At 31.4% G+C, this 24,730-nt stretch overlaps 2 protein-coding genes across 2 annotated transcripts; one reads left to right on the forward strand and one right to left on the reverse strand.

Moving 5' to 3' along the window:
* The first annotated feature begins 10,635 nt into the window (after positions 1-10,635).
* On the forward strand, positions 10,636-15,282 carry LOC11407136 (subtilisin-like protease SBT5.4). Its single transcript, XM_024780754.1, has 11 exons — positions 10,636-10,719; positions 11,101-11,210; positions 11,300-11,397; positions 11,501-11,662; positions 11,779-11,893; positions 12,837-13,368; positions 13,684-13,781; positions 13,899-14,144; positions 14,226-14,340; positions 14,435-14,648; positions 14,726-15,282. The coding sequence occupies exons 1-11, from the start codon at positions 10,636-10,638 to the stop codon at positions 15,280-15,282; spliced, it is 2,331 nt and encodes a 776-aa protein (XP_024636522.1).
* Positions 15,283-20,119: 4,837 nt separating this feature from the next.
* LOC11407940 (subtilisin-like protease SBT5.4) lies at positions 20,120-24,080 on the reverse strand. The gene is made up of 11 exons (XM_024780755.2): positions 23,975-24,080; positions 23,679-23,788; positions 23,498-23,595; positions 23,193-23,354; positions 22,520-22,634; positions 21,834-22,362; positions 21,648-21,745; positions 21,265-21,510; positions 21,054-21,168; positions 20,753-20,966; positions 20,120-20,667 (listed from the first exon to the last, which is right to left on the reverse strand). Exons 1-11 carry the CDS (start codon positions 24,065-24,067, stop codon positions 20,120-20,122), a joined length of 2,328 nt encoding a protein of 775 aa, XP_024636523.2. The 5' UTR covers positions 24,068-24,080.
* Positions 24,081-24,730: the final 650 nt, after the last annotated feature.

Consider the following 24,730-nt stretch of genomic DNA (forward strand, 5'->3'; position numbering starts at 1 on the left):
TTATTAGTCAATTTGATATTATAGATTTATAATATTTTTTAATCCACGGGTCATTTTGAATTTTTCTTAAAAATTGATACAATAATTTCAAATCTGAAAATCTTATGATGTAAAAGAGTTTGTATTGTCTAATGGTTTCGTAAAAAAATAAAAAAAATAAATAAAAGAGTTTGTATTGAGAATATTGTAAAAGAGTATGTTATAATCATTTCTTTCCAATGAATCCTTAAAATCTTTTGAAATCTTATAAAATCCATAAAATCTTTTCAAATCCTTTAAAATCTTATGATGTAAATCCGTTGAAATCCATTAAAATCATGAAAGTCATTAAAATCATGCAAAGTCTTTTAAAATCCTTAAGACTTTTTAAATAAAAAATGTCCTTTAAAATCTTAATCCAATACACCCCCTTAGTTTAAAAAATTATTGTTTTTGTACTTGGATAATATTAGTAATCAAAAATCAAATTTCTAAATTATTTCAGAACACGTCAATTAAAATTTTACATGATATTTTAACTGTGTCATTATTGTGTTGTTGATCCTTAAAAAAAAATTATTGTTTTGTTGAGCCAATTATATTGCATCATTTTGTTACATCTTATTTTTTTTGTTTTTTTAGTGCTTCAAATTTTGTTTATACTTTTTTTTATAGTCCAAATTTTGTTTTTACAAAAAAAGGTATGAAATGATCCATCCTTAATTTTATTTGGTCAACAAATTCTTTTTTTTTTTTTTTTTCTTCTTTCGCACCGATTTTCGACCCACCATTGGTGGACGACTAATCCGACTCATGCATAGAGGTATGCGCACTGGTCAAGTGTTGTTCCCCTGGGAATCAAACCCGGTATTCCCCGGGTACATCTTTGAAAGGAGCTCCTCTCCACTGGAGTCCAAACAACTTAGTTATTTGGTCAACAAATTCTTTTTTTTTTTTTTTGACTTTCGCACCGGTTTTCGACCCACTAAAGGTGAACGACTAATCCGGCTCATGCGTAGAGGCATGCGCACTGGCCAAGCGTTGTTCCTCCTGGGAATTGAACCCGGTATTTCCCGGGTACGTCCTTGGAAGGAGCTCCTAACCACTGGAGTCTGGAGCCCAAACAACTTGGTTATTTGGTCAACAAATTCTAATCACACTATTACTGGCAAAATATATATTTTTACTTTAATACGAACAATTTTATTACCTTAACCGAAGAGTTGATAATTTGTCACACTCAATTTCGCTAATCATGTATGAATTTTCCTCTCTTTAAAAAAAAAAAGTATTAATTTTCCTAATCATGGAAATTTCTAAGCTACAATACTATTCATGTAACTAAAAGTATTACTTTGCCTTTACTAAGAAGATTTTAAGCCAATGTAATATTCATTTAACCGAAAACTGATGATACATCAACTTTTTTAATTGACTGAAGGTGTCAATCATGTCATTAAAAAGAATTCCTCTAATGATAGTTTTTTTTTTTGGTCAAGAACCTCCAATGATAGTTTAACATGTGTCAATTTTGTTTTGTTGAACCAGTCATATTGTTTAACTTTGGTTTTATTGTGTCATATATATTATTTTTTATTGCTTCAAATAATATTATACTTAAGCTCTTATCCTATGTATACCATATGTTTTATTCGGTTCTTTCATCTTCTTCTCCCTGCAACCTAAAATAAAAAACATATGTACAATTAACTAATGTATGCAATATTATCTTTCTTGCACATATTATTATGTATATTTTTAAATCTTGATAAGTGTTTTGATAACTTTTCTTAGAGTTTTTCTATTTACACCCCATGTTTTTCTGGTTACACCCAAATTTTCTTAAAAAAAAATTATAATACCAAAATTGCCCTTTTACATAAATTTTCTTAAAACCCTAATTTTATTCATTGTCAGTGAGTTTCACCCTCTTTCACCCCACAAAGCGATTGATCAAACAATTTGATGTTCAATATCAATCTCCATGAAAATTAAAGAGTGAATCAAAATATTTTTCATCCATACTCAATTGGATATAAGTGAGTGAATTTCTTCTTCTATTTGCTAGTTTCAATTTTTTTCCTTCAACTGCACTGATGCACTGTACCATTACGGTTTTAATTTACATTGGCAAGGTTAACTTAAATTCAGTTTAAGTAGGTTCATGTAAACTTAGTTTACATGAACCTACTTAAACTGAGTTAACATGAACCTACTTAAACTGAGTTTACATGAACATACTTAAACCGAGTTTACATGAACATACTTAAACTGAGTTTACATGAACCTACTTAAATTGAGTTTACATGAACCTACTTAAATTGAGTTTACAAAATCGCAGAACTGTGAATCGCAGAACAAGGAAAACACAAAATCAGAACTGAGAACCCATAACAAGAAAAACACAATCGATTGAAGAACAACACTTGCTAACCTGATTTGCTTCGAATTTTCTTTGAAATCATGAATGGACGTGAGAAAGTATGGTTTTGAAAATCTTCGCAGAACACAATCGATCGATTGGAGAATTATGGTTTTGGAAGAAGGGTTTTGGGGTGTAACCAAAAAAGAAGGAATAGGCTTTTTGAAAATCAAATTTTATGAAAGGGTAATCTTGTCATTTTGGGGTGCAACCATGATTAACTAGGGTGCAAGTAGAAAAACTCCTTTTCTTAATCTATTAGTGTTGAATCATTCATTACACAATAGATTCAACCACCTACCTGTATTCAACCACATATCAACTTCTTGTGTTTGTTTTGACTCACGTTGGGCTTGATTCTTAATTTCATATATGAGGAATGCTAGCTGCAGGCGCTAGCACACTCGCTGGTAAGCAATCGCTTATGTATTGGGTCACGTGGCAATTTTTTTAAAACTAGTTACCGGTTTACAGGCACTTTAGGTTTTTTTTTTTTTTTTTTTTTTTTTTTTTTCCTTCTTGCATTGCTAAATAATTCATCCTATACAATTCCACGTCTTATTATTCTGTGTCTTTTGTAAAACCCAGCCACCACTATGAACTTCAATCTCCACCATGAACTTCAAAGTGTATCTTAATCTAATTGTATTTTTGAAATGAAATTGTCATCATTGCTGGACAGACAATTGCAAGAAAATAATGAGATCTAGATCTAGAAGCATATGTAGCTTGGAATTTGTATTGATTTGTATCTTGAAAACTATGATTGTGTTTCAAATTAACACAGTAAATTATTGATTCCCTCTTCTCATTCATTTACAAAATTACTTTCCGTTTCCGGTGCCGTGACTGTTCGGCGGCGGTTTTTGTTGAGAACTTATGAAGATGAGTAAAAGGAACGAGTGGGCCGAGTTCACTAGTGATTATGTGAGTCATGAACAAGTGATATTTGAGCATGTTTTCATTTCTCTCTCCCTCAACATAAATGGCGATTGTGAATCTGGGCAATAGTATTTTTTTTTTTGGCAAAGAAGACGTGAAAATGGTGGTAAAAGTGAAAAAGCATGTTCAGATTATTATTTGATTTAAATAATTAAAAGATTAAAGCAAATGGTTTTAAATCCCTTAAAAAAAAAAAAAAAAGAGCAACCGGTAACCAAAAGAAGGCTAGTGACGTGGATTTCTAATTGAGAGAGTGCAAAAGCGCCTGTCGCTAGCACTGCTCTTTCATATATTTCTTTCTCTCATACTTTTCGTTCAATTTTTTGTGGTATTAAATCAATTTATTTTGTTTTTTTTTTTAGATGTTCAATTGTTTCATGTAAAGAAAGATTATAAATGATTGATGCGAGTGACGATGAAATTAACACCGTTTTTCAAGAACATAAACAAGATTTGAATCTCTATCATATTTCTCTAGACATCGTTTCTTATTACAAAATTTGTGTAAATTTATTATTCATTTCATTGATATATTCTTTTTTATTGATATTGCACTATCTTTTTATAATATATAAATCCATGTAAAAGGCTCATACTTTCACAAATATGGAATGAATTTTGATTTGTAATTTCTACCTAAGGCGTGGGTTAAATGATATGAATAACATTTATTTTTTCTTGCGAGCATGGTTAAAGGATATTAATAATATTTGTTTTTTCTCGCATGTGTTCTTCTACTTTTCTGACTTCCTTTTTTTATTTTATTTTTTTAAAGCATTCTAAAATATATCATTGATGAAACAGTACTTGGACGGTTCTTCTTTTTAAGTGTGTGATGTCAAATGAAGTGTAAAATGAATTAATATGTATTCAAGTCAAAATTCAAAAAACTTTACATATTTACTTTCTATATTTTTTTAGGAGAGATATATTAACTTCAAGATGATCTATACACCTACTCCAAATCTCAACCCTTAATTTAATTTTAATCTAACGGTTCTACTAATTCTTCATTAATTCAAATCGTGAACACCATGTGTATGCTTTCTGTCAACGACAAACAAAAACTATCACATTTCAATTCTTTGATTTTTTTGAGAGGTTAATTTCGTCTTTTTATTTTCAAGATCTTTCTCTAATGTTATATCGCATTTTAAATTATCGAGATTCCATTTCAAAGCAATATTTGTTTGTAACTCTAAAAAAATTGATAATCGATAATTACGTTTTTTGCCTCTAATTATAATTACATCAAATTTTGGGTCTACACAAATTTATGAATCAAAATGTAATTTTGCTATAAATATGCTGTCGCTTTCAATGTTTCTCACACCATTTAGATATTCATTCGATCAATTCAGAACTCTTCCTTAAATTTTTACTTTTTGTATTAATCAATCTTCATTCTGCAATAAACTCATATAAATTGGTGATTTGAATGGTTATATGTGCAATATCTTATTTTTCTATTTAACTCTTTTAGAACTCGCACATAATTTTTTTTGTCATTCTCTTCAACTTTTTCTTCCGGTTTACTAGTTGTTAGTAAATTATCATTGTTTCATGGTTAGACCCCACCAAGACCATAAGTAAAGGAATTTGAAATAATATAAAAAAAATGAAATAGTTTGTATAAAAAAAATGAATATAACAAAAATCAGCAAATGACATCTAAAAACTAACAACATTTTCATCATAACGTTTGTAATTTTGAGAGAGACAGAGAGAGAGAGAGAGAGTTTTTGATATTTTATGAGTTTGTTGAAAGTGCTGGAGATTAATTGGTAATTATTCTGCCAAAACATTAGACTCATTAAAGAAAAATACCACATCAATATAAAATGTATAATTAGGATGTATTTTGTTAACTGAATATAACTCATCTACAGTTTTTGTCAAATACCACCAAAGATCAAAAGTGATGAAGGAATATGAAATAATAGATGTTGAAAAAGTATTGCGTTGATCAAAATAAAATTGCACAAAAGTGAGTGACATCCAAAATCTAAAATTTAAGATAACAAAAATTAAATAAATGACACCCAAAAACTTACAAAACAAACCATCATAATGTTGGAATTTTCAAAGTAGCCTACATTGGTTTGTATCATTGTTCTAGGTTAAGATATCACACAAATAAGATTTACACCACATTTTTATCCAAAAAATTTAGGCACATGCTTACGGGTCATCTCACATATATGTTATTCAATATCTACTCATTCATCTATTGTAGAACTTTAACTCATATTTGACACATTAACATGTCTCTTTCAAGCGTGGAACTTTATGTGTCCCTAATTATGTGACATAGCCAAATTAAGTCAACAAGAAACACACCATGATCAAAAAGTTGGGTTGGTGGTAATTTAATTGAGAGAAGTTTATGATTCTTTCTTTTCAGAAGAAAAGAGAAAGGAAAATAGAAAGAAAAAAAAGGTATTAAAATAAATTTTAGATTGAGAAAAATGATAATGGTAAAAAAAATAGAAATGTGTATTTTGTCCATGAGGTTATAAGGAACAAAGTGAGGTACTAGTGATTTTATGGGTTCATTAAACGAGTTTGTGATTTTTGGGTAATTAATTTACCAAAAAATTAGAGTCAATTAACTAAATCACAACATTTAAAAATGTATAATAAGCACTTATTTTGTCGACTTAGCATAGCACATCAGTGTTTTTTTATGATTAAATCTCACCAAAGACTAAAATTAAAGGAATTTGAAATAATACGAATAATATCTAAGAACTTAAATTTAATATAAAAATTAAATAAATAACATTCTAAAACCAACAAAAATAGTTTAACATAATGTTCATAGTTCTGAGGGAGCCTACAATGGCTTTGACCATCCAACTAGACTAAGAGCAACCACACAAGTGAGATTGAAATTGCATCATCATCCAAAATAGTAAGACATTAGGTATATTAGTCACCTCACTTATACATTTATGAACATCTACTCTTGCATCAAATGTAAAACTTTAAGTAACAATTGACACATTAACATATCTCACTTAATTGTGAGACTCTTTGTGTATTTGATCAAGTGACATAGTGAAATAAGGAAGGTTAGACGAAGACACAATATGGTAAAAAAAAAGAAGGCAGATTGATTGTGGTTTCATGGAGGGAGGTTGATGTTCATATCTTTCATGAAAAGAGATTAAGAAAAATAGGAAAAAAAAAATAGTGTTTTACCTGTGGAAGTATATGAAAATGAAAATAGAGTGAATTACTGGTAATTTAATGGGTTAGTTGAAGGAGTTAAGATTTATTAGTAATTATTTTTCCAAAAAAATAAACTCCATTAATAAAACAAAAACACCACATCATTTTAAAATGTCTAATCAATAAGCATGCACTTTTTTTTTTTTATAACAATAATAAGTATTTACTTTGTTAACTCAACATAACACATTTGTATTTTTCCATTGACAGATCCCACCAAGGATCAAAAGTGATGATATTTGAGATAATAGAGGTTGGATAAAAGAAATTGTATGAAAGAAAATGACATCCAAAAAACTATTTTTAACATAAGAAAAAAATTAAGCATATAACATGCAAAAAATAAAAAAATATAGTTCATCATAATATCATAATGTTCAAAGTTTTGAGGGAGCGTACAATGGGTTGGATCATCATAATATACTAAGAGAAACCCTACAACTAAGAATATTTGCACCCAAAACCTTAAGATATTATGCATATTGATTATCTCATTTATATGTTGCTCAATATATATACTCTTGCATCCAATATAAAAGTAAACTAACGCATGATACAATACCATTTATCCCTTAAATGTGAGACTCTTTGCGTCTATATATATGGTGATATAGGCAAATAAGGTCAAAAACGCAACATGGTAAAAAATATGGGTCGGTCGTGGTTTCATAGAGTGATATTTTTGTTCCTTTCTTTCACGAGAAGAGAGAAAGTAAATTAGAGTAATAAAGAATTTGAAGATGAGAAAAATGAAAAGAGAAAAAAAAAATAAGGAGTGTGTGTTTTGTTCATGAGAGTAGGAGGAATAGAGTGAGTTGCTGATAATTTTATGGATTTAATTTGTTGAAGAAATTGGAGATTATTGGGTAATTATACTACTAAAATATTAGACTCATTAAAAAAATGTCACATCATTTAAAATGTCTAATAGTCATGTATTTTGTCAACTCTGCAGGACACATCTACGTTTGTCCGTTGTCAGATCCCACCAAATATTAAAAGTGAAGAAATTTAAAATAATAGAGGTTGAATTAAAAAATGCATGAAAGCAGATGACATCTAAAATCTAAAATTTTATGATAAAAAATTAAACAAATGACACAAAAATTAGCAAAACAAATCATCATAATATTGAGACTTATGTGAGAACCTACATTGGGTCGTATCATCATATTAGTGTATTTGCACCCACACAAGTGAGATTGACAACACATCTTCACCGGAAGTCTTAAACAGTAGGTATATGAGTCATCTCACTTATATGTTTCTCAACATGTACTATTGCATACATTGTTGAATTTTAACTCACTTGACACGTTAACAATTCCATTAAGCGTCAAACTCTCGGTGTCCGTGATTCACCACCAAGAACCACTCCCGTTACCCCACAATGTTGAACTGAGTTATGATACCACCGTTGGGCCTTTTGGGGGAGCCAACAACGATGTGGATCGACACATTGGAGAAAGATCGGTCATACATGTAAGAATTATATCACATCTTCATCCAGCATTTTAAGACTTAAGTATATAAATTTTTCTCTTGTTTGTTGTTCAACCTACACTTTTATATTCAGTGTGGGATTTAACTCACACTTGATAAATCATAATATTCTCTCCCTCAAGTATAACGAAATTTCAACCCGTTCTTGGCACGGGTGTCCATACTAGTTGATTTTGAAATCAAATCAACCTCTTCGTGTGAAAAACCACTAGGCTTTACTAATTAAGGCAAATAATGTACGAAAATTCATTTAACCTTTTTTGAGGCACTATTTTTGTTAAATCAAATAATTTTAATAAAAATGATTATTTTAATTATTGATTTAAAGGTATGACATAATGCAAAATTATGGATCATAATTCAAAAGAAAGGTAAGAAATGGGGGCAACATTAAAAAATAAAAATATTTTATACTTCCCCGATTTAAAGTTGCATCAACAAAAATTGATGTATGTGATTCAAAATATTTTACCATTGATTTAAGCTTTGATGAATAAAGGATTCAAATGCTTAACTATATTTTGAGAGAGTTTCTCAAACAACATACCAGCTCCGGTCTCTATACCATTGACTAAGGTAGCCCACTCATCATCCTCAACAAAGAAATCTCCTTCAACTTCCCTCAGCAGGAATTCAAGATGAATGAGGTCGATGGTATTTATGCTGCCATGATGCTATCACTATCATCGTTGAAAAAAAAATGTCTAGCACTGAATCTTCATGGAACTCTAAATAACTGTCAAAATATCCATCGTCCAACTCCAGAAATTTGTCCGATTCTACCATATTCTCGTAGTTGGCTGCCTCTTCAAGCATCTGTAAATGTTGAGAATCATTAGTTGTTGGTTTGGGCCTTTGGAGAATTGGATCAAGGATGTCTAGCACCTCTTTAGAACCACTCTCATGTGTTGTTTGCACATTCTTAGTTGGCACATTAGGGGACAAGAACTTTATATTGTTCTCGCAATTGGTTTCTATATCATGGTTGACTTAAGGAAACACCTTAAAAGTTATTTTAGCATATTAGGTAAATGTATTTCTCCCTTTACATTATACTTGTTTGTCTTCTTTATCCTTTGTTTCTATTTTTAAATCTCTCAAGGTGAAACGTACATTATCTAACCCTGAGTGGAGGCAAGCAATGTTTGATGAGATGTGTGCTCTCCAAGGTAGTGGTAGTTGAGAATTGGTTCCTATCCCTTACAGAAAATCTTTGGTAGGTTGTCGGTTGATCTATACGGTGAAGGTTGGTCCGGATGGTAAAATTGATCGTTTGAAACTTGGTTGGTTGCCAAAGGATGCACTCAAGTTTTTTGGGTTGGATTATAGTGACACTTTATCACTTATTGCTAAGATGACATCAATTAGACTCCTTCTCAGCATTGCAGTCATTCGGCATTGACCTCTCCATCAGCTTGACATAAAAAATGCATTTTTGCATGGTGATCTTGAAGAGGAAGTGTATATGGAGCACCCACCCGATTTTGTTTCTCAGGGGGAGTCATCTAATATGAGTTGTCGGCTACAAAGATCCATTTATGGTCTTAAGCAATCTCCTAGAGCTTGGTTTAATAAATTGTTTATGTAGATGATATATTATCATAACTGGTAGTGATGAGTAGGGAATTTACCAGGTGAAACAACATCTCTCTTCCCAGTTTTAGACAAAAGACCTTGGTAAACTCACAACAAAAATATGCTTTGAATATTCTTGAAGAATTATGTCTTTTGAACGTCAAGTCAGTTGATACTCCTATGGATCTGATTGTCAAACTTCTACCCAATTAGAGGAGCCGTTATCTGATTCAGGGAGGTATAGGAGATTGGTTGAAAAATTGAATTACCTTACAATCATTTGTCCGTACATTTCGTTTGCATTATTTAGTGTGGTAAGCCAATTCTTAAATTCTCCCCGCCAAGAACTCATGGATGTTGTTATCCGGATTGTGAAATACATCAAAGATTCTCTAGGAAAAGGTCTCATTAATGAAGATAGAGGACATACTCAGATAGTTGGCTACTCAGACGTTGATTGAGCAGGCTCACCTAATTATAGACGATCCATTTCTGGGTATTGTTGAGGGAAAATGTTGATATTTTAAATAAATAGTAAATAATTATATTTACAAGTGAATATAATCTAGCTAACTCAATTAAAGAAAAATATTTACGTGGAAATCGTATTTTTAACATGTGCTATATTGAATAATACTATTTTTTGGATAATACGATTTCCATTGAATTCAATGAATAATAGTAAGTTTATTTTTTGACTAAAAATAATACGATTTCTCTAGTATACGATATAGGGAAAAGTTAAATCAGTACCTTTTATTCCGATTTCTTTACTTCTTTTTTTATTAACACGATCTTACCTTATTTATTAAACATAATTGTCCCTCAGAAAATGAGGAATGAATATTACCACAATAGTTGACTCCATTACAAACTCATAATGATTGTTATCATGAGATTTTGAGTCATAACGATCACTTAACTCAGCTATATAAGTGAGGGAAAAAAAGATACCCTTTGCATATCCCTGAAATTAAACAATGTCATCATCCATTTGTCATGTGTTGACATTACTTCTTCTTTTTGTTTTGATGCAGGAACATCCTACCCTTGCAATTAAACAGGCAAGCTTTGTCTCAAGTTTTCATTATTCAATAATTCTTTTTGCGTTCTTTACGTTAAAAATTGTTACAAATTTCTTTGTCAACGTAGACAACTTATGATATTATCTTTCCTTAAAAAAATGATAGTATTCAGACACCTTTTTCCCCTACATTTACGATACCTAATCAATCAATCATGTTTAAAAACGTGGTTAACTCATTTGAATTAACCATATATTTTGCATGTGTTGACTAGATATCACACTTGTACAGAAAATTGAATGTCCATTTTTGTATTACTAAATCTCATTATGATCACAGCGTGTTCATTTAACTTATTTACTTTTCATATTTGAATGTTTAATTATTTGGTCTAATAATCATTAAAGTATTTTTTTTTAGTCCTATATTGTATACTTAGGATCACATTCATATGGTCCAAATCCTTCATCATTTGATATTGAATCTGCCACAAACTCTCACTACGATATTCTTGGATCTTACGTTGGAAGGTATAAAATTCATTCTCCAAAATGCATAAAATAATGTGGTCAATTAAATTATGAAATGACGATATTTAATTTTTGTTGTTGTTACACAGCACTGAAAAGGCCAAAGAAGCAATATTTTACTCTTATAATAGATATATTAATGGATTTGCTGCAATACTTGATGAAGATGAAGCAGCAAAGCTTGCAAGTATGTAGCTATGTTAATTCATGCATTTTTATCTTTTTGCAAAATACATATTTCTTGTAAATTTAATTTTCTAATTTGTGCTATATGGTTTTTTGGTGCGCAGAACATCCGAGTGTAGTATCAATTTTCTTAAATAAAAAATATGAATTAGACACAACTCGATCATGGGATTTCCTTGGGTTAGAGAGAGGCGGTGAAATTCATAATGGTTCACTGTGGAAGAGATCATTGGGTGAAGACATCATTATTGGAAATTTAGACTCGGGTAATAAAAGATTAATACGTAATATTTAATTTCTTTGTGTATTTGTTGTAAAGATTTTTGTTTATTGAAGAAAAACCTATCAACCCTCATTTTATTGATGTTGTAACTTATGATAGGTGTTTGGCCAGAATCAAAGAGTTTTAGTGATGAAGGATTTGGGCCAATCCCCAAAAAATGGCGTGGAATTTGTCAAGTTATTAAAGGCAATCCAGATAACTTTCATTGCAACAGGTCTTCTACTCTCGATAATTCTATCTAATTTCCATATCAGCTAATTAAAGAGTTTAATTAGAATACTCTGACATTGTAAAATTATTTTACACTGTCAACCAATTAAAATCATTATTTAAGACACATCAACCTAAGTTAAAAAAAGAAAGAATGAAGAAAAAGATGGACTAATAATTACCGTCGCTACATGTTTAAGTTTTTATCTTCATAATGCTACTTCTTCCTTTCACGACAAACGTTTTTTTTTTTTCCTGTAACTTTGTTGGACCATTGTTAAAATAATAGATAGGGATCATTATATAAGGGTGTGAGAGCATGAAAGAAATAATCTTAATTGAGAAGTTTCTGACTTGATGTTGTCATTTTATTGCTACAACCTTATGTTTTTTCCGGTTATTTCTTTATGGTGACCAAACTTGATTTTTCAATGAAGAGATTCAAATTGATCTAAAGCATTCAAAGACCGAAAGTGTTACTATGATAAGTGTGAAGAATGTATCATTTAACCATTATAAAACTAGGCATGAAAGGTGAAAGGAGGAAGTGGATATGAAAGATCAAAAAGAGATTAAATAAAAACAGTAAAAACTTAAACATGAATTGGTGGCAATTATTACTCCAGATTTTTCTTGATTTTTTTTTAACCTCTGTGTCTTAAAGAATGGTTTTAATTGGTTGAGAGTGCAAAGTAACTTTACTTAATTTAAATGTATTTTATCTTGTAGCTTAAGTCCTTGAAATGGCATTACATAGAATTTGCCTTTATATAAACTAATCTTTACAAATTATGATAGTAAATGTTTAAGATTCACCATATATGCAAGTTTAAATTGAGCTTAGTATATCACCATGATTTGGATTATAATACATAATAAAACCAATTTAATTGTCTTTGATATTTTTCTATATGCTCCTGTTTTGAATTTTAATTACATCCTTGTAGGAAGCTTATTGGCGCAAGATATTTTTACAAAGGCTATATGGCAGTGCCAATTCCTATTAGAAACCCAAATGAAACATTCAATAGTGCCCGTGACAGTGTAGGTCATGGTTCACATACTTTATCAACTGCTGGAGGAAATTTTGTTGCTAATGCAAGTGTATTTGGCTATGGAAATGGAACAGCAAGTGGTGGATCGCCAAAAGCACGAGTTTCCGCCTATAAGGTTTGTTGGGGTTCGTGTTATGATGCAGATATTTTGGCTGGTTTTGAAGCTGCCATAAGTGATGGTGTTGATGTGCTTTCAGTGTCTTTGAGTGGTGATTTTCCTGTTGAATTTCACGATAGCAGTATTTCCATAGGGTCTTTCCATGCAGTTGCCAACAACATAATTGTTGTGGCTTCTGGAGGTAATTCAGGACCTTCTTCTAACACTGTAGCAAACATGGAACCGTGGATCCTCACAGTTGCTGCAAGCACAATTGATAGAGACTTCACAAGTTATGTTGTACTTGGTAACAAGAAAATACTCAAGGTACACTCTATATCTATATACTCCTATATAGTAACCATGTAAGCACGGATTCCACTTTTGGAATTTGTATGGATATCGCCATTTACTTGAGATTTATTTTTAAATTGGTGGGACTCCCATAAATTTCACCTAATGAGAGAGTGAGTGTTGCTAACATTTATACATGAAAAAGTTAATCTTATGTTAGAAAAGAATGAAATAGAAATTTAAATTTAGAGATAGAAAAAGATAAGATATCTTAAATTTCGTATAAAGACGACAATTTTATTTTTTTCCATCTTTAACAAGTTTCATGTTTTCTGTTTTTAATGTTAGGGAGCTAGCCTTTCAGAGTCTCACTTACCACCTCATAAGTTGTTTCCATTGATAAGTGGTGCAAATGCCAACGTTGATAATGTATCTGCCGAACAAGCGTAAGAATGCTTTTGTCTTAAGTTGACCTTATTCAAATTACGTTGAAGTAAGTATAAAAATGATATTTAGTGTATATATGTTCTCTTAATAATAATTTTATTTTTTATTTTTTTTAGCCTTCTTTGTTTGAATGGGGCTCTTGATCCTCATAAGGCACATGGAAAAATATTGGTATGTCTTGAAGGTGAAAATAGTAAACTTGAAAAGGGCATAGAAGCTTCTCGAGTAGGTGCTATTGGAATGATCTTGGTTATTGAGAGGGAGTCAGGGGGAGAAGTTATAGCTGATGCTCACGTGCTTCCAGCTTCAAATGTTAATGTTACCGATGGAAGTTACATTTTTAATTACGCCAATAAAACCAAGTAATTTTTCTCCCATGCTCTATCAATTCTTTTGATTGTTCATATACATAGAATTTTTCATTTCATACATACATTATGTAGGTTTCCTGTGGCATACATTACAGGAGTTAAAACACAATTGGGTATAAAGCCAACTCCATCTATGGCTTCATTTTCATCAAGAGGCCCAAGTTCCCTTGAGCCTTCAATCCTCAAGGTTATGATGATTATCAATCAATATTTAGGCTATCTTAAAACAAATTTGGAAATGCATGGTCGTGTAATTAATTACTATAAATTTTCTATTTCAGCCTGACATTACAGCACCAGGAGTCAACATAATTGCAGCTTATAGTGAATCTACATCTCCTTCACAAAGTGCATCCGATAAGCGCATAATTCCTTTTATGACTATGTCAGGCACTTCAATGTCATGTCCACATGTTGCTGGACTTGTTGGTCTGCTTAAATCTATTCATCCTGATTGGAGTCCAGCAGCTATCAAGTCAGCAATCATGACCACAGGTAGAGTATATTCCCTATATTATCTTGCAACTCATTTAGTTATTGCTATTATTCATCAAGTTTTACACATTTTGTAGCAACAACAAAAGACAATGTTAGAGGGTCTGCATTGGAATCATCATTAGCCGAAGCAACTCCGTTTGCATATGGTGCAGGACATATTCGACCTAATCATGTGGCGGATCCTGGACTTGTATATGACCTAAATGTTATTGATTATTTGAACTTTTTATGTGCTCGTGGATACAACAATAAACAACTTAAACTGTTCTACGGAAGACCTTATACTTGTCCAAAATCTTTCAATATAATAGATTTCAATTATCCAGCCATCACAATTCCTGACTTTAAAATTGGACACTCTTTGAATGTTACTCGTACTGTAACCAATGTTGGCTCCCCAAGTACTTATAGAGTTCGCGTCCAAGCACCCCCAGAATTTCTAATTTCAGTTGAGCCTAGGAGACTGAAATTTAGGCAAAAGGGTGAAAAAATTGAGTTCAAGGTTACATTTACTTTGAGGCCACAAACTAAGTATATAGAAGATTACGTCTTCGGGAGGTTGGTTTGGACTGATGGAAAACATAGTGTAGAAACTCCTATTGCAATAAATATTCACATTAGTAAGGTTTAGGTTGATGCTGCATTTTGTTGTCAACTGTTTCTTTCTTTTTCTCCAGCGAATTTCAATAAAGGGATATTTTTTATTTTTTTTTGAAGGAGTAAAGGGATATGTTGTGTACAAGTTCTTCTAAAGTTGTAAAGAGAATATATTACTGTTGTTTTAATGCTATTTTAGAATGTCTGTAATCATACAAATAAGATAAAATAATATGAAATAAAACTATCAAAATGTTTCATGATGAAAAATAATACTAGTAGTTAAATAGATGCAAACCCTATATGAATAGCAGAGAGATTGTGAATTTAATTGAGAAAGCACATGAGGTGTGTGGATACCAAGTTCTCATTACCTTGATTGCATTAATCTTCCCCATTTTCGTTACACAAGCCCTTTTCTCTCCTCCTCATTTGTATTGTCTTTTGCAACCATTGTTTTGTCCCCCACACACTTGATATCTTGACCTTGTTTCACAAAAGAGATATTTGCATGAAATTATGGTTCACCATTTTCTAACGTCCAAAAAACTTATTAACTATCTTTCCTTGATAATGAACCACAAACGCCCACCTCCTGACCTCCAGTACCATAATAGGGTTGTACTCTATCTTTCAAATCCTCCGAAATTTTCATTAGATAACACATCTAGGTGTGTGGATACCAAAAAATTGTCGACCGAAGCTACAGAAGATGATGTCTCACTCCACCCATCACAACCCTTGATTTTAGAGATTTATACCTCAATTTCTTCCAAGATATTAAAACCAACACCCTTGATTAAAAAAATCACCTCTTTATCTACAATCTTCATCTACACTGTTGAGATCATGAGCCTTGCTATATCTAATATGTGTTTCTCCTTTGTCTCAATATCCATTTCTATAAACTTTAAAATTTCCAAATTATCACCCAACTAATGGAAAAAGACTCCTCTCAAGCAAGCATGCAAGGGTACCCCAAAGCATTGTACCTTAACATCCCTGCTAACCGAAATTAATCCAGTTTGTCATTGTACCTTTGAGTGTCTTTGTCAAATATTGATGCATTATTCTTAAATGTAAACTAGAATATATTGAATTCGGAGTGGTGAAAAGAGTATTAATTAAAGTTAGGCTTATTGATGTGTTTAGCCCTTGCAATTAGGCGGCATTTAAAAATTCGTCCCTGTAATTGTTAATCCTGGCATTTTAACCTTGCAATTGTTAATCGTTTAAAATTTGGTCCTTGGACCAAATTAATCACTGCCACGTCACTAATTTGATGACGTGGCAATCACTGTCACACATGAAATTCCAATTTTGCCCTTAAGAAGAGGACAAAATATTGAAGAAAGAATTGGAAATCCAAGGGTAAATTTGGAATTTCATGTGGCGTGGCAGTGATTAAGTGGGGAGAGGGACGAAATTTTAAATGATTAACAATTGCAGGGTTAAAATGCCAGGATTAGCAATTACAGGGACGAATTTTTAAATGCCGCCTAATTGCAAGGGCTAAACACATCAATAAGCCTTAAAGTTATAATTGGAAAAAGATAATTAATATTGTATTGAAAAGTGAAATGAGTCAATTTTTTTAGGACAATAACTCAGTTATTATGGGACGGATGAAGTATCAAATTTAAACATTGTACATTTGTACTGTTCGTAGTTGGAAGATCTTGTGTTATTGCTAGGTATGTTCTCTTTTAATAAATTTTTAGCTTATAAGAAAAAAAAAAGCATATGTTATGTCCCAAATTTGACTCTTTCTAATAAATATCTTTATCAAACAAATAATTTACTACGCCTTTTGGCATTCATCAAAAAAATATTAATTACATTGCCATAATTCTAGTAAATTCATGCGGATTTTCCTATGGAAACAGTTTGATGCGGAATTACTTGCGACATTTACTGCGGAATTACTTGGGGAAATTTACCAGGAGACATTCACGGGCAGGGTAACTCCCCAACTCTGACCAATGTTTTCCTGCGGTGTATATAAGGGTCTGTTTGGTTCGGGGGTTTTGATGGGGAGGGAATATTTTAAATTTCTTGTGTTTGGTTCAATTTTTAGAAAGGGAGGGGAGGGAGAGGAAGGGGAGCAAAATCCCTTATAAGTTCATTTATTGCTCCCCCTCAAATTGGAGTTTTTTGGAGGGGAGGGGAGGGAAAGATAAATGATTTAATGTAATTTTAATTATATTGACATAATTATCCTCATATTCATTTTTAAATGACAAAATCGTCCTTATTAAAAATTAGGTGTTTTCAATATATTGCTTATTACCCTTTTTTCTTAACATGCCTATATCATCCTTTTTTTTTTTTTTTTTAAGTAGAACCACATATTCTTTTCTTCTAATATTTTTTTTTACGAGAATTCTTTTTTTTTTTGTACTAACGTTGTTCTCATTGTTTTTATTTAATATTTTTTAATTGTATTATATATTAAAACATTATCAACAAATTTTGTGCGGGATTTTTTATAAATATATTTTATAAATCAGTTCTAACAATAATTTTTTTATAAATATTTTTATATTTTCGTAGATTATTTTATAAATATATTTTATAAATCAGTGCTCTGATATTTATGAATACCTAATATCTTGTCAGAAGTTTTGTGTATGATTATTTATGGTGTTTACGGTTACTAAGTTTTCATGTTTAATTTTTTATTAAGTGAATAATTTAAAAATCGTGATACTATTTTAATATTAGAGGGATAAAAAAGTAATTTAGTTTTAAAATTCCTCCCCTCCCCTTGTGAACCAAACATATATTTGATTAAAATCCCTCCCCTCCCCTTCCGTCCCATCATTTGAACCAAACATATATTTAATTGAAATATCTTCCCTTCCCTTCCCTCCCTTTCCCTCCCCTCCATTAAAACCCCTCCCCTCCCCTTCGTTGAACCAAACGGACCCTAAGAGTCTAGGAAACAATTACCTACAAAGGTTATATTTGGGAACCTAAATCCTTGGCATAATCTGCAGGAAACGGACTTTCTGCGGAATTATCACCAAAATCCGCAGGTAATTCCCCAGGAATATCGAGGGTTTCTAGTAGTGTAACAAAAACAGGCACAAGTTATCAGCAAGCTGGGGCTTCCCATGTTTCGCAGAGTGTGTGGTGTGCATGCTAATTATGAAGACAATTTACATATCTTTCTGGAATGTCTGCGTACGGTGCAAGTATGGGAAGCATCCAATGTGTGGGCAGAGATAAGTCGAGCACTCCAACAACATTGTACTAGTATGGATGAGGTTATTATCCTATTGTTGCAATGCTTTCATGCATCTCAAAGTGAACATTTTGCAACTATTTTGTGAAGATTATGAAAGAGTAAGAACATGAGACCGAATAATGAAGCTTTACAGAGGTGGTTGAAACCGGATCCATGAAGATATAAATGCAACATAGATGCCTCATTTCCCTCCTCTCAAAACAAGTTGGGGATTGGTATGTGTATTCGCAAGAAAAATAGAAGCTTTGTGTTTGCAAAGACCCTTTGGCTCTCCCCGTTGTGTTTTGTGGAGGTTGGGAAAGCATTGAGGCTTTATCTGGCTATATTATGGGTGTTTGACCTTCAACAAGATAACATGGTTTTCACTCTTTATTAAAAAAAGGTGGTTGATTCTTTTTAAGGAGGAAGCAAAAAAATTCTGCATTCGGAAGTATCATTAATGGTTGTAAAATTTTTTGTAATTTATTTTTTTAAAACTATCATGTCGAGTTTACTCAAAGGCAAGCCAATGTGATCGCTCATGTCTTAGTGAAGGTAACCCAATATTTAGCTAGCTCCCATTTGTTTACTGATGCACCTCCGTGTATTTACCATTTGATATCTAATGAATAAGTATGTTCCCCTAAAAAAAGTTAGCATGAAGTTCATATTTAAAACATTTTCTTTAGCTTCATTTTATTATTTCTCTTCATTAAAATTCTTTATTTATCGCAAAGCTTTTTAAGTTAGTGTTTGACCAAACTTCTTCTTAAAAGTTCTTTAGATAGGGAGATCATTTTCCCCTTAACTTTTTTTACTATTATTTGTGTTGATGTTCTTTTACGTCTGATGAAAAAAAATGCTCAAAACAGGAGTCTCATTCATGGTATTGTAATTGTTGACCAGACCTCTAAAATTACACATATTTTCTTTGTCAATGAAAGCCTTATGATTTGTAAAGTTGATATCTATAAAATAAAAGAGCTCAATAATATTTTGAATGAAGATGTATCAACAAGCTTCAGAGAAGCTCATTAACATGGACAAGTTTGAGATTATTTTTAGTAAGAAACTTATTCATGATACATAACCCTTAATCCATAGTTGACTATCTAGGAACGGAAGAGGCAAACAACATATTGATAGAAGTATGGATGAATTCGATACACTTATGCTATGACGTTAATAACTGTCTGATTTGTCATTTGAATTTATTTATTTTTGTCATTTGCTTAGTCTAATTATATTCTATCATTTCTATTAACATGTTGTGAAAGCCGTTTAACAACATAGCCTTTTTACAACATTTTTCAAATGTTATTAAAACAAATCAACTATTTCTTTTCTATATATAATTTAGCAATATTGTTCTAATGATTAATATGTTATAGGAATATATTGTATGTAGGTATCTAAATATTATTTTTAATCATGAAACATAACGACTCATCATACTATTTTATCTTATTCATTTGATTTCACTCACCATAAATTACCATTAAAACAACATTGATATATTCACTTCACAACCTTTGAAGAACTTGTACATAATACAACATGTCTTGTTATTGAAACCAGGGAGAAAAAGTGAGACACCACTTTAAACAGGTGGTAGCAAAATGCAACAACAACCTAAATCTCACTAATGTGGATACTTTATTGAAATAGGAATCCCAACTTGATGTTTCCCATCGGTCCAAACCAATTTTCCAAAGACGTAATCAGTCTTATACGTAGTTCCTTTCTTCAAGGTTAATGTAACCTTGAACTCTCTTTTTTCACCCTTTTTCTTGAAATTTAGTCTCCTAGGGTTCACTGAAACTAGAAATTCTACGGGTGCTTGGATATGCACTCTATACTTGCTTGGAGACCCGACATTGGTTACAGTACGAGTAACGTTCAAAGGCTGTCCAATTTTAAAGTCAGGAATTGTGATGGCTGGATAATTGAAATCAATTAAATTGAAGGATTTGGGACAAGTGTAAGGTCTTCCATAGAACAATTTAAGTTGGGAGCTGTTGTATCTACGACCACATAAAAAGTTCAAATAATCAGTTATATTTAGGTCATACACAAGTCCGGGATCTGCGGCAAGATTAGGTCGAACGTGCCCTGCACCATATGCATTAGGAGTTGCTTCTTCTTGTGATGAATCCAACACTTGACCTCCGATGTTGTCTTTTGTTGTTGCTGCAAAAGGTTTGAAATTTTATGATTAATAAGCATAGAAAATTGAGTTACACAATCTTATATGTGTATAAGTAATATACTTTACCTGTAGTCATGATTGCTGACTTGATAGCAGCTGGACTCCAATCAGGATGGATAGATTTAAGCAGCCCAACAAGTCCGGCAACATGAGGACATGACATCGAAGTGCCTGACATAGTATTAAAAGGAGTTCTTCGCTTATCATATGAATTTGCTGAAGGAGATAAAGCTTCACTGTATGCTGCAATTATGTTGACTCCTGGTGCAGTGATGTCAGGCTGAAATAGAAAATAAATTTTACAGTTACATGTCACCTACAAATTTTTTATAATATTGTTTAAAGATTGATTTATAATTAATGTAACCTTAAGGATTGAAGGCTCAATGGTATTTGGTCCTCTTGATGAAAATGCAGCTATAGATGGAGATGCCTTTACACCCAATTGTGTCTTAACTCTAGTAATATAAGCTACAGGAGACCTATACTATGTATGAAATTTAGTATATGAGTAATAAAAACTATAAAATCAAAGCATGGAAAAAGTTATGAAGCCCGCGTCATGGAAGAAAAATTACTTGGTGTTATTGACGTATTTAAAAATTAAATCTCCATCTTTAAAGCTAACATGTGAAGCGGGAAGCAAATGAGCGTCAGCTATAATTTCACCGCCTGAACCCTCGTCATTAGCCAAAATCATTCCAACAGCACCTACACGAGAAGCTTCCACGCCCTTGTCAACTCTATTGTTGTTACCTCGAAGACATACCAATATTTTTCCCTTTGCTTTATCAGAATCAAGAGATCCATTAATGCAAAGGAGGCTGCATAAAATAAAATAATCATTTGAAAACTATCTCTGAAGAGATTGAAAATTTGTTACTTTAGGATACAAGACCAAGCTGATAGACAACTACAAAAATTATTTGAGAATGTCAACTTGAAATAAAAGTATTCTTACGCTTTTACGGCTGACACATGATCAAATTTGGCATCAGCAGCACTAATCAATGGGTACAACTTATGAGGCGGTAATTCATGCTCTGAAAGGCTCTCTCCCTAACAATGACAATTTCAAACAATTAATTAAACTTACTAAATTAAAGAATTAAAATAACAAAGGAAATTAGAGATATAAACAATATACCTTGAATATTTTCTTGTTACCAAGAATAACATAACTTGCTAAATCTCTATCAATTGTGCTTGCAGCAACCGTAAGCGTCCAAGGTTCCAAGTTGGATACAGTACTAGGAGCAGGTCCTGAATTTCCTCCAGAAGCCACAACAATGATGTTGTTGGCAACTGCATGAAAAGATCCTATGGAAATACTGTTTTGAGAATATTCTTGTGTTGGACCACCCAAAGACACTGAAAGCACATCAACACCATCACTTATGGCAGCTTCAAAACCAGCCAAAATGTCTGCATCAGTACATCCACTCCAGCAAACCTTATAGGCTGCAACTCGTGCTTTTGGTGATCCACCACTTGCTGTTCCATTTCCATTGCCAAATACACTTGCATTGGCAACGAAATTTCCTCCAGCAGTTGATAAAGTATGTGAACCATGACCTTCAAAGTCACGTGCACTATTGAATGTTTCATTTGGGTTTCTAATAGGAATTGGCACTGCCAGATAGCCTTTGTTAAAATATCTTGCTCCAATAAGCTTCCTACAAAGATGTAATAAAAATTCAAAGTATGAGCATATAGAATAATATAAAAGTATGAGCATAGAAAATTATGAATGATGTAATACCATTTTAAGGACTTAAACTACTAGATAAAATACAATTAAATATATGTGGAATTATATCGAGAGTAAGAGACCTGTTGCAGTGAAAGTTATCGGGATTTCCTTTAGTAGTTTGACAAGTTCCATGCCACTTTTTAGGAATTGGACCATATCCTTCATCACTAAAACTCTTAGATTCTGGCCAAACACCTGTCATAAGTCACAACATCAATAAAAAGAGGGTTGATGAACATTGGTTATAAAAATCTAAACAAATATTGGAAAAAGAAGTATCATATAATGAAGTATTCAATTATATTTCAACTAAGATATTTGTCGAGGTTAATTATGACTTTTTTTAAAATAATAATTAACCAAAACAGTAGAATTTAATTTACGTACATTTGTGTAAAGTTTTTTATACACATATCAAATCACATGTGATGTCAAATTTATATATTAGTTTCTAAAATATCTCTACACAAGACACATGTATCCATTAGAATACCCTTCAAACACATGACCATTTACAGCAATTTAATTGATTGCACATGTAAAAATGTTTTACACCATTTGTGTATAGAAATTAATTTTTAAAATTAAAATAAATGAAAATAATTCAAGTAGCTACGATACTAAAGTTTCACGTAAATCAATTAGTTCAATTAAAGTTTTACAAGAATCTTATCATAAAAAAAAAGTGGCTTTTGAGTCAGATCGCATGGGACAAACATAAATAAATTAAAACTTTATTTATCTTTCTATTACCGGAGTCTAAATTTCCAATAATAATGTCTTCACCCAATGATCTCTTCCACAATGAATCCTTTGGAAATCCACCACCTCTCTCTAACCCAAGAAAATCCCACGACCGGGTTGTGTATAGTTCATATTTTTCATTTAAAAAAATCGATACTACATTCGGATGCTCTGCATTCACCAATAATATAACATCAATTAGTTGACAACAAAAAAAACACCAATTAAAAAAATTATATAACAATGTATAACAATATTTATATATATCATACAAAATGGAAGATAAATGTAAGAATTAAATCAAAACTACATACTTGAAAGCTGAGCTGCTTCATCTTCATCAAGTATTGCAGCAAATCCATTAATGTATCTATTATAAGAGTAAAATATTGCTTCTTTCGCCTTTTCGGTGCTGTGTAACAAAAAAAATATATCATCATTTCATAATTTAATTGACCACATAATTTTCTGCATTTTGGAGATTGAATTTTATACCTTCCAAGGTAAGATCCAAGTAAATCATAGTGAGAGTTTGTGGCAGATTCAATATCAAATGATGAAGGATTTGGACCATGAGAATGTGATCCTAAGTATACAATATAGGACTAACAAAAAAAAAAAAAAACATGATTGATTATTAGACCAAATAGTTAAACATTAAAATATAAAAATTAGATTATGATGAGCACCATAAGTTGTCTACAGTGACAGAAATTTTGTGACCATTTTTAATTTAAAAAACAAAACTTTAGTGAGCAATGAATAATGAAAATTTGAGAAAATAATCTTGCCTGTTTAATTGCAAGGGTAGGTTCCTGCAGTAAAACAAAAAGAAGAAGTGACATTAACACATGAGAAATGGATGAAGACATTGTTTCTCTCATGAATGATGTTTGTTTTTCAAAATAAATTTTAGGGATATACAAAGTGTATGTGCTCTCCTTCGCTTATATACTAATTTCTGTGATTAATTTTTACCAAATTCCCAATGTGAACAACCATTATTTGTAATGGAGTCAACTATTGTGGTCAAGTTCATTCTTCATTTTTTTCAAAAAGTTCATTCTTCATTTTTTAGGCATTTATTTAAATAAATAAATTTAATTTAATTAATATTGAAAATTGATTTTTTGTTTTCATGGTAAGAAATTTGTACTAATATTTTCAAACAAGGAAGGTAATAAATAGATTTTTTATTTTAGGAAATCGGTACTATTGTTTTCAAACAAGGAAGGTAATAAATAGATTTTTTTTTTATTTGAATAGGAAGGTAATAAATAGATTAATCCAACATCAATAATGTGTTATTTATATATTTATTTTTTGAAGGAAAAAACGTTTTATTTACTGGATACCCATAAATTAATATTATCGGATCTTAATTCTTTGAAGAAAAAATCATAATAATCTTTTTAAGGAGATAATAATCTAGAATTGACCTAAAAGTAAAACTTCAATATTGTTTGAATTAGAGTAATTTTGATATTATTAATTTATTCTCATATACTTTAATCTCTTAATTTCATTAACTTGCATAAATAAAATAA

Source organism: Medicago truncatula, chromosome 4, assembly GCF_003473485.1.
Source record: "Medicago truncatula cultivar Jemalong A17 chromosome 4, MtrunA17r5.0-ANR, whole genome shotgun sequence".
Lineage (NCBI taxonomy): Eukaryota > Viridiplantae > Streptophyta > Magnoliopsida > Fabales > Fabaceae > Medicago > Medicago truncatula.

What these genes read in the sequence shown, in the direction of transcription:
- LOC11407136 (XM_024780754.1), top strand. Translation starts at nt 10,636, where the DNA reads ATGTCATCATCCATTTGTCATGTGTTGACATTACTTCTTCTTTTTGTT. An exon ending in CTACCCTTGCAATTAAACAG is followed by an intron (nt 10,720 to 11,100) that starts GCAAGCTTTGTC and finishes ATTTTTTTTTAG; the next exon opens with TCCTATATTGTATACTTAGG. An exon ending in GTAACAAGAAAATACTCAAG is followed by an intron (nt 13,369 to 13,683) that starts GTACACTCTATA and finishes TTTTAATGTTAG; the next exon opens with GGAGCTAGCCTTTCAGAGTC.
- LOC11407940 (XM_024780755.2), bottom strand. Translation starts at nt 24,067, where the DNA reads ATGAGAGAAACAATGTCTTCATCCATTTCTCATGTGTTAATGTCACTT. An exon ending in TTGAGCCTTCAATCCTTAAG is followed by an intron (nt 20,967 to 21,053) that starts GTTACATTAATT and finishes TTTCTATTTCAG; the next exon opens with CCTGACATCACTGCACCAGG. An exon ending in GTCAGCAATCATGACTACAG is followed by an intron (nt 20,668 to 20,752) that starts GTAAAGTATATT and finishes AACCTTTTGCAG; the next exon opens with CAACAACAAAAGACAACATC.